At 39.7% G+C, this 10,975-nt stretch overlaps 1 protein-coding gene across 1 annotated transcript; it reads left to right on the top strand.

Moving 5' to 3' along the window:
• The first annotated feature begins 7,634 nt into the window (after positions 1–7,634).
• On the top strand, positions 7,635–9,286 carry NAP1L2 (nucleosome assembly protein 1 like 2). The gene is given in 4 exon segments (XM_053580124.1): positions 7,635–7,999; positions 8,265–8,745; positions 8,747–9,092; positions 9,095–9,286. Coding segments are annotated over 4 exon segments (1,374 nt in total). The 3' UTR covers positions 9,277–9,286.
• The last annotated feature ends 1,689 nt before the right edge of the window (positions 9,287–10,975 follow it).

The following is a 10,975-nucleotide window of genomic DNA, read 5'->3' as shown; positions in this document are numbered from 1 at the left end:
CTTCAGTGGACAATTTAAACCATTCACATTAACTGAGAGAATTGACAAGCCTGGTTGTATTTTGGGTGTCATGATTTTCAGATTTCCAATGGATATTTTTAATCCTTTCACCACTATGGAATTTGGGTTTTGTTCAAAAATTTCTGGGTGAGTTTACATAAACTCATCCAGAGGTAGAGCATTGTGCTGGTCATTGTGGAGGATGGGTCTGAGAATATCCTGGAGAGGTTGTTTAGTTACGGCAAATTTCTTCAACATGTTTATGTCATTAAAGTATTTGATTTATCCATCACAAATGAAACTCAGTTTAGCTGGATAGAGGATCCTGGGCTGGAAGTTGTTTTGTTTTAGGAGACTGAAGGTCAATGACCATCTTTTTTTGGCTTGAAAGGTTTTGGCTGAGAGATCTGCAGTCATTCTGATACTTCTCCCTTTGTAGGTGATACTTTTCTTACCTCTGGATGCTTGCAGAATTTTCTCCTTCATCTTAACTTTGGCAAAGTTAATCACCATGTGTCTAGGAGATACTTTATTTGGATTGAGTCTTGCTGGGTTTCTAAAACTGTCTGCTATCTTAAGTTCTGTATCCCTTGCAATGCTTGGGTCATTTTCCTCCAAAATCTCTTGGAGCAGAGCATCTCTACCTTTAGGACCATCCTCTTCTCCTTTGGGAATTCCTATAAGATGAATGTCTAATCTTTTGGAGTGATCCCACAACTCTCAGGGAATGATCAGTTTTTATTCTTCATTTGTCTGCCTCTTTGTGTGTTTGGGAATGTTCTAAAGCTTTGTCTTCAGTTTCAGAGATCTTTTCTTCTGCCTGGTCAACTCTATTACTGAGGGATTCTACTGTGTTTTCGAGCTTCTCAACTAACTTTTTCATTTCCTCGAGTTCTGCTATCTCTCTTCTCATTATGTCCCTTTCTTTGGTGACTTGAACTTTGAATTCGTTAATTTCTTGAGACAACTTTAGAACTACTCTTTGGAATTCAATTTCTATGTTTTCTTCCATTCTATTTATCTTATTTGCAATCCATATTCTGAATTCGATTTCTGACATTGCTGCCATTTGTCTATGCATGGTATCTTCAGTTGTATGTCCTTTGTCATTTCTTGGGGGGGATTAATCTACTCTGGTTATTCATGTTGCTAGAGTTCTTCTGTTGGGTCTGCGCCATGTTTATTTTCTGCCATTTGATTACTAGAACTGATAGGGTGAGATTGAATAGGGGTTCCCAGGTAGTAGAGATAGTATCTTACCAAAGCGTTAGCCTTTGTAATTGTGGCTTGTCTCCTACAACCTTACAAAGGGCTCTTTCAGAGTTTTAGCTAGAGACTGAGGACTTATTTGCTGAGATAGCGCAAGCTAGATTTGTTTGGTATCAGCCAGCATCTACCCTATCCAAAGAAACCACAGTATTAGGTTTAAATCTCAACTGTGAAGAGACACAAACAGCTGTGGGGTGCCCAGCTCCCACCCTTCAGTTCTTTTCTGCTACATAACTTGAAGGTCAACCTCAGAATGTCCTTGAGTGGACAGCCCCAGACATGAGTTCCAACCAAATTGTCCCAGGCTGTGCAAACCCTACCCAACAGAGAGGGATTCAAGTGTCTCCAACAGCACAATTGGAGCCAGGAATCCCCACTCCCGCCCACCAGACTCAGTCCCCACTGTTGTTTGCTTCTCTGCTCATAGGCCCAGCTGGAGCCAGGGGCCAAGCCCCCACCCACCAGTCTCAGTCCACACACAGCTATCCTCTGCTTGCCAGACCAGTTGGAGTCAGGGGACCATACCCCCACCTGTCAGTCTCCGTTCACTGTCTGGCAAGCCTTTGTTTACAGGAAGTGAGTCAGGGCACTGCACTCTGCCCACACGTCTCAGTCCTCACCTGGTAAGCCTCTGCTCACCAGCCCCACTGGAGACAGTGGGCCATGCCCTAACCCTCAGGTCTTGGTTCACACCTAGTAAGCCACTGCTCAAGGGTTCTGCTGGAATCAGGGGATCATGCCCTTGCTCTCGGGTTGCAGTCCACACCTATCAAGCCTCTGCTTGCAGGCCTAGCAGGTGCTGGGGATCAGCCCCGTCTGCTAAACTCAGTCCACTCGGGGCAACCACTCTCTCGCTGTGGGTGCCATCAGAGCTGGGGGTTCTGCACCCCATCCTGCTAGAAACAGCCTGAACCGAGGGTCACCACTACCACTGGCCAGGTATACTCAGAACCAGGGGACTGCTCCTCCTCCTGCCGAGTGTCCCTTTCTTCCCACACCCTCTCTCTTCCCCATTTAGTCACAGATTCCCTCCTGATGGTTGGCAGTCCACAAGATGCCCAGTTTGCTCAGGATAGGACCAAACACTCTGTGCTCTGCAGGGGGCAGAATTTAGATCACCATGGAAGGGGGGAAAGAGTGGACTTGGACTTGTGGGGGAAAATATCTGTTCAATTTTGTGCCTGGCAGGGTAGTGTGTAGGTTCATAAGTGGGACCTCCCAGGAGAAAGAGACCTGGAGTTTAGTGGCTCTCTGCAGCCAGGTAAAATGAGAGGTCTTTTGTTCCCTGCTTGTTTGCAGATAGCCCATGGCAGGCCCCCTGTTTGGGGGAGGGGTCTCCCATCCACTAGTTGACAGGTTTTGTACATATAATTTGTTTTTTTGAATGCTCTTCCTTGGAGGTACAGCTTGCTGAACTTCTTTCTTGGCTCAGCTCCCCATCTTTGGCTTCATAGAATCTGATTCCGTTCAATTTTTCTTCCTCTGCTCAGGAGCCTCTGCTGAGGGTTGCTACTAGTCAGCCATCTTCCCAGAATTCCCCTTTTGCTCATTTTTAAATTGGTTTGTTTGATTTGTGGTTGGTTATTGATTCGTGGGAGTCCTTTATATATTTTAGATATCAATCTCCTATAAGATATATGATTTTCAAATATTTTCTCCCACTCGCCACAGGTGACTTTTAATTGTACTGATAGTATCCTTTGATACACAACAGTTTTTAATTATGGAGGAACCAAATTTATTTGTATCTTTTCTTTCATCGTCCATGCTTTTAGTGTCATATCCTGTTTTTATTTTGTGTAACAAAACACATTATTTCCTTTTTGTTTTTTGTGACTGCATTTATGATTATAAGTATCAGTCCTAAAGTAGATGAATATACACTCTTTGTGCTTCATAATAGTTTAATTAAACTATATAATATATTTGAATATCAATACGTTTTATTTTAAAATTGAATTTTTGAAGAATATTTAAGGACATTGGGATATGCTAATAAAAGAGAAAAGCTTATAAAAGAGTTTATCTTTGTTTTATTTTTGTTTCATTTTTGAGACAGAGTCTCAGTGGCCCTGGGTAGATTTCTGTGGCACTTTAGGTCACAGCATCCTCAAACTCTTGAACTCAATCAAGCAATTCTCTTGCCTCACCCTTCCAAGTTACTGGGACTACAAGTATTCACTACATGGCTTAGCTAGTTTTTCTATTTTTAGTAGAGACAGGGTCTTGCTCTTGCTTAGGCTCGTCTTGAACTCCTGAGCTCAGGAAATCCACCCACCTAGGCTTCCCAGAGTGCTAGTGTTACAGGTGTGAGTCACTGTGCCTGGCGTCTGTTTTATTTTTAAAAGCAAGCAGTCCAAACACAAACATATACAGTATAGCTTCACAAGATGATCACCCAAGGGACGGTAAAAAACTGATCAACATAGAGAGGTGGTCAACAAAAGGAACTAGCCTACTGTACTGGTACCTACATGTGATGCATGTCTGGTCTATGATATTTAGGTCAACTTAAAGAGGTCTTTAATGTAGGGATGTGGTTCAACTATGGAGGGGATTGTGTGTGTGTGTATGTGTAAACATGTTACAAAGTAAAGGACCAAAGTATTCTTTGGTGTTCTAAGGGTTATAGAATTACTAGTGATTTTGTGTGTGTGTGTGTGTGTGTGTGTAAACGTTACAAAGTAAAGGACCAAAGTATTCTTTGGTGTTCTAAGGGTTATAGAATTACTAGTGATTTGTCTTACTTCATTTGAGAGAGCAAGACATCTGGCTAACAACTGGCAACCTTCATACTGTCAGCAACCAAAGAGAATTAAATATGGTTGATATTAAGAAAGGCAAGAATATTTTTGTTCAGAAGTGTGCCCAGTTCCACATGATGGAAAAGGAAGGCAAGCACAAGACTAGGCCAAATATCCATGGTCAATTTTGGCAGAAGACAGGTCAGGCCAGGCCACTGGCTTCTCTTACACAGCTGCTACTAAGAACAAAAGCATCACCTGGGGAGAGGATATACCTATGGAGTATTTGGAGAATTCAAAAGAAGTACATCCCTAGAACAAAAATAATCTTCACAGTCATTAAGAAGGAGAAAGGGCAGGTTTGATAGTTTATCTCAAAAAAGCTATTAATGGTTGGCCACTGCCTTATATATTACAAAACAAATATCGCACAGCTTTTTTATGTGTATCATAATTTATTTATTTGCAGTTTTTGGCTGGGGCTGGGTTTGAACCCGGCACCCCCGGCATATGGGGCTGGCGCCCTACTTCTTCAGCCACAGGCATTGTCTTATCATAATTTTATTGTTCTTATACACCAGAATTCAGAACATGAATGAATGACAGAATATTTTTGTTGGATGATTTTCATTTAACCAAGACTGGAATGCAGTTAAATGAATACAATCATTTTTTAAATTATTTTGATAGTAATTCCAATTCAGTAAATGCTGTTTTCCACTCCTAAAAGATATTACTGGCTTTAATTAGCAATGCTAAACTTTTCACAAAGATAGTAAATGGCCATCTTAAAACCTATTGAAGATTGGTTTCATAGTAATATTTATATAAATGGTTATATAAATGTTTAAATACCAGGGAAATTCCCTCACTGTCTCAGAACCAAGCAAGAATCACTGATGTTTTAATTGGTGTTCATTAGCCTGTCAAAGGCTGGAGTTGGAGATAAGGTAGCAATATTTTCTTTGCACTTTTGGTCTTTTCTATACAAATCTAATTTCCCCATGTCTACTGAAATTTTGCCTCTTATTTAGTGTGGTTCATGTGTAATGTCAAATAAAGAATATTTAACACTTCTCATATTTTATACACAATGTAGAAGGTCAAATGGTTTTAAAAGTCAATGTGACAAGAAATAGCAAATGAAACTTTTGAATTATTTACTACTTAAGTCAGACTAAGTTATAATTTAGGATTGCTTTTAATTGACTCTTAAAAATACATAAAACTGTAAAACTACTATATATCTGTGATTGGCTATGGTGCTTTTACCAGTTCATTAGAAGGATTAAAATAGAAGAGATATTCACAACATAAAAAAAATCCTTCATTTTGAAAATCATCAGAAAACTACAGGGAATGTTGCAACTACAGAACTAGAAAAGGAAAAGTTAGGTTGGGTGCGGTGGCTCATGCCTGTAATCTCAGCATTGTGGGAGGCAGAGGCAAGGAGGATTGCTTGAGTTGACAAGTTCCACACCGGCCTGAGCTAGAGCCAGACCCCGTCTCTAAAAAATAGCTGGGCATTTTGGCTGGCACCTGTGAACCCTACTCGGAAGCTACTCGGGAGGCTGAGGCAACAGAATCCCTTGAACTCAGGAGTCTGAGGTTGCTGTGAGCTATGACACTACTGCACTCTACTGAGGTTGACAAAGTGAGATTCTGTCTCAAAAAATAATAATAATAATTGAAATGGATGGGACTACCAGACTGACACATGAAAAGTTAATTTTGTAAATACTTTAAAGATATGCACTTTACAGAAATAGGTAAAGGGAAAATTTACCTTCAAACTTACAGAAGTTCAGGGCGGAGCCTGTGGCTCAAAGGAGTAGGGCACCAGTCCCATATGCAGGTGGTGGCGGGTTCAGACCCAGCCCCGGCCAAAAACTGCAAAAATGAAAATAAAAATCAGGGGCGGTGCCTGTGGCTGGGCGGCGCCTGTGGCTCAGTCGGTAGGGCGCCGGCCCCATATACCGAGGGTGGCGGGTTCTAAACCCGGCCCCGGCCAAACTGCAACCAAAAAATAGCCGGGCGTTGTGGCGGGCGCCTGTAGTCTCAGCTACTCGGGAGGCTGAGGCAAGAGAATCCCTTAAGTCCAGGAGTTGGAGATTGCTGTGAGCTGTGTGAGGCCACGGCACTCTACCGAGGGCCATAAAGTGAGACTCTGTCTCTACAAAAAAAAAAAAAAAAGAAAAGAAAAATCAGTTATTAAAAAAAAAAACTTACAGAAGTTCAAAATACAGTATGACAAAAGTGTTTATGTCTGTGATAGCAAAGCGATATAAGTTATTTCACAACTCTGGAAAATAATAGTAAATTAAGATTTTAAAAATTGTTTAATGATCAGCGTTAGCAATATGGACAAAACAAATATCACCATGATTACTAGGAAATTTTAATATTCTACACTATGAATAATATATTATTTATTTGATCATTTTCCCATTAACTCCAAAATGGCAAATAAATGTTATGATTTTTAAAAAGAAATATTACTGTATATTTTGGCTTTTCCTTTTTAAATTTCCAGTGGCTTTGAAAAACAGCATCAAGAAGAAGAAAATGGAAAATCAGTATTATCGATAAATTAGGAAACTGGTTTATTGTCTGATGTGTTCACTAGTCATGCACTTTTATACACCATACTGACTTCTCAATACATGCTCTCATTGATCCCAACCTCCATCTCGCCTCCTCACTCCTCCTCCTGCAGAAAATGTTATGTGAATTTTCCAATCTAAAATATAGCTTGTGAAAAATACAGGAAAACAGAACATAGAATATTTAGATCACTACCCAAAGACTATCAATGCCAAATTTTGGTGTTTTTAAACCTTCTGGCATCTCTCTGTAAGTTTCTCCACCAACTACCTCTCCCCTCTCCACATCCCTGGGCCAAAATCAGAATTTGATTTAAGATGAGTAGATGCCTTGCCATCTTCTATTGTCCGACATTTTAGTTACCTTTTGAAATTAAAAAATATCAGATAAAAGTTGAATGAGTAAACTAATAAACTTATTGGGTTTCCAGAAAACTCTGCAGGGTGTGCGGTGGACAATGAGTGAGAAGTGGATGAATCAGCCACATCAGAGTCTGGAAAGGTGAATAGAATAGAAAATGTAATAAATCAAATAATCTATTGGCTCAGAGTTTGTCAATCACTGCAGACCAGCAAATGAGATTACAGCAGAGCTGTGGGAGGGAAGAGAGTAGTGAACAAGTAAGTTGATACACCAAGAAAATTCAGACTAGACAGCTGCGTAATCATATTGCGGCATAGTTTTCTTTCTTCTTTTTTTTTTTTTTCTTGCAGCAGCAGCTGTTTGCAGAGGGAGTCTGCCCACTGCCGCTTTCTGCACTCTCTAGCCCGCTCTTGAAGGACCCATCTGCACCCAGCCCAGGCCGCCGCTGCTTCAGGCCGGATCCCAACCAAAGCTTCAGCACTGCTTTTTACACTGGCAGCAAGCAGATCCTGGAGTCTGGGCCTCCACTTGCTCATTCCATCCCTGCCCTGGCCACCCTGCCGCTTCTGACATTTAGGTGAGTCTTTTTCCTGGGGACATCAGATTTCCTGATCTCTGTAGTAGGCATCTTAGGCGTGTACGGTCGTTTGAAAAATGGCTGAGTCAGCCCACCACAAAGAACTATCAGAATCCAGTCACGAAGAGGTTGGCGATAATATAATGATGGAGGGGCCCGGGGAAAATCCGGAGCGCGTTGAAGGTGCTGCTGCAGTTTCTGGAGATGATGGTAAACACAGCGAAGCCGCCTCTGGGTTTGGGGAAGGAGAGAAAGGTGAAGATGCTACTGCTGGGTCCAGGAAAGATGAGAGAAAAAGTGGGGATAATGAGGACTCAAATCCAGACCGTCCAAAAGGACCTATTGGTTATCTTTCAGATACAGACTTTGTTGAAAGTCTACCTGCGAAGGTTAAATACCGTGTGTTAGCTCTTAAAAAGCTTCAAATCAGGGGGCGGCGCCTGTGGCTCAGTCGGTAAGGCGCCGGCCCCATATACCGAGGGTGGCGGGTTCAAACCCGGCCCCGGCCAAACTGCAACCAAAAAAAAAATAGCTAGGCGTTGTGGCGGTCGCCTGTAGTCCCAGGTACTCGGGAGGCTGAGGCAAGAGAATCGCTTAAGCCCAGGAGTTGGAGGTTGCTGTGAGCTGTGTGATGCCATGGCACTCACCTGAGGGCCCTAAAGTGAGACTCTGTCTCTACAAAGAAAAAAAAAAAAGCTTCAAATCAGAGCGGCCAATTTAGAGTGCAAATTCCTGAGGGAATGTCATGACATTGAAAGAAAGTTTGCAGAAATATATCAACCTTTACTAGAAAAAAGACGGCAGATCATCAATGCAATCTATGAACCAACAGAAGAGGAATGTGAATACAGATCTGCCCCTGAGGCTGATGGTGATGAGGAAATGTATGAGGAAGAGATGTATGGTAACGAGGAGGGTATGGTACATGAGTATATGGATGAGGATGATGGTTATGAGGACTATTATTATGATTATGCTGCTGAAGATGATGATGACCATGAGATCATTGAGGCTACTGGAGAAGAGAGTAAGGAAGAAGAGGATCCTAAGGGGATTCCTGATTTTTGGCTCACTGTCTTAAAAAACGTTGACACTCTCACCCCGTTGATTAAGAAATATGATGAACCTATTCTTAAGCTCTTAACAGATATTAAAGTGAAGCTTTCAGATCCTGGTGAGCCTCTGAGTTTTCACATTAGAATTTCACTTCAAACCCAACGAGTATTTAAAAAATGAGCTATTGTCAAAAACCTATGTACTGAAGTCAAAGCTAGGATATTATGATCCCCATCCCTATAGAGGGAGTGCGATTGAGTATTCCACAGGCTGTGAGATAGATTGGAATGAAGGAAAGAATGTCACTTTGAAAACCATCAAGAAGAAGCAGAAACATCGGATCTGGGAAACGATACAAACTGTGACTGAAGATTTTCCCAAGGATTCATTCTTCAATTTTTTCTCACCTCATGGAATTAATTCAAATGGAAGGAATAAAAATGATGACTTTTTACTTGGTCACAATTTACGTACTTACATAATCCAAGATCAGTATTATTTTTCTCAGGTGATGCACTTGAATCTCAGCAGGAGGGGGTAGTTAGAGAAGTTAATGATGCAATTTATGACAAAATTATTTATGATAATTTGATGGCTGCAATTGAGGAGGTTAAAGCCTGTTGCAAAAACCTTGAGGTATTAGTAGAAGATATTGATCGCTGAGGCGAAGTATGCATGGCCTTGAAACTGTCTAGATCTTATTACTTAAGATATAAGAAGCCTTGTATTCTGTATTTTTCTTGTTATAACATATGTCTCAGAAATATAAGAAAAAAATTTAAATACTGAGTAATTTGACCATCCATTTTAGCAGTCAAATGTTTTCAAGAAATATAGATTGTGGTAAATGTTTTAGTTATTAATATAGTGTTGTGTAGTTTAATCCTTCTGAAGTACTTTTGTCATGTAATTATTAATCTGAGGCTGTGAATACTAAGAGAAGTGCTAAATGAGATCAATATTTGTTTGGAAAGAAAATCTTTGGAAACAACCCAAGAGTTTCTGCTGTTCTTTTTTTTTTTTTTTCTTGGTCCTTTAGCTAATGGGTTTAATTTTTTTGTGCCTGCTTCATTTTGCAGTAGAAATAAAATAGAATTTAAAACTTGGATACTTAAAAAAGGCTTACCTGTGGTTAATAATTTCAGATAAAACTACATTTATTATTACCAGCTTGTTCGTAGGTTCTTATACTTTATGTGACTAATAAATAATGAAACCTAGTCATAGTGAGATTATTACTTGTCAGTAAACTGTTAATGATACTACTTTTAAAAGTTTGCACATATTGTTCTGTGAGATTATGTAAACCATGATTACAATATATAATTATAGCATATTGAATCATTCATTGAAAGTGATCACTTTATCATTTTGAAAAGATATTTCATGTTCTTTTATTGCAAAATGAAATGAATAAAAATTTCAGAATGTTTCATGTTTAAAAACTGTTACTTTTTTTCTGAAAATAAAAGTAATATGTTTATTGGAGGACATTTAGAAAATACTCTAAAAAGAATTAATTAAAACAAAAATCCTTATACTCACCTCCCCCAATTAATGTTTTATTTTCCATAATTAGTTTTGTATGTATTTACAAATATGCATGAAAATTTGTACAAAGATGTACAAAGGAAGTGTATCATTTTTAGTGTTTATAACTGTAATTTGATCTTAATGTTGAATCTACATGTACTCCACAGGGTTGTAGGGAGACAAAAACTTCATTTCTAATCAATCCAGGAAACTCATTGCTATTTAATAATTTAAGCACTCTTTATAAATAATAGGCTCCTCTGTTTTAATCTATATATTATATTTCTTACCTACCCTTCCACAGTCATAACTGGATGTATAGGGGCTTACATTACTTTATGAAATTGGATGTGGAGTATGTACTGACTGTGGGCAATGGGATGTGGTTAGTCACCCTTTGTTCCAGAGCTGACAAGTTGTCAATAACAGGTTGTTATTAGCCTCTAGAAACTCACAGATTTGGTTTCTCTCTTTGGCAGATTCCATGAATTTTACATCTACCCTCTTAGGAGAAGAGGGAATTTTTTGGTCCTTTCCATGCTACAGGGGAGCTGAGAGTGGCTGGAAAATGCTTTCTTTGTTTCTTTACTGCTACTAAGCTACTCTTCCATCCCAGGTGGTTGTGATGTCACCTCACATAACTATAAACCAAAAGTGGAGCAAATTTCTTCTTCTCTTAACTTGTTATTCTACTATTGAGCATGCTTCCTTCTTCATATTTTGGCCCAGAGAGGTAAATATGTTAACACTGCTTGCTATTCATATTTCTGTCTCATTTTTCTAAAATCAACTGGAAATGCAGCTATGAGTTTTTTCTTTCCCCTCTGGT

This window comes from Nycticebus coucang, chromosome X (assembly GCF_027406575.1).
Source record: "Nycticebus coucang isolate mNycCou1 chromosome X, mNycCou1.pri, whole genome shotgun sequence".
NCBI lineage: Eukaryota > Metazoa > Chordata > Mammalia > Primates > Lorisidae > Nycticebus > Nycticebus coucang.
The sequence above is the reverse complement of the archived record's forward strand: the minus strand, read 5'-3'. Positions and strand labels throughout refer to the sequence as shown.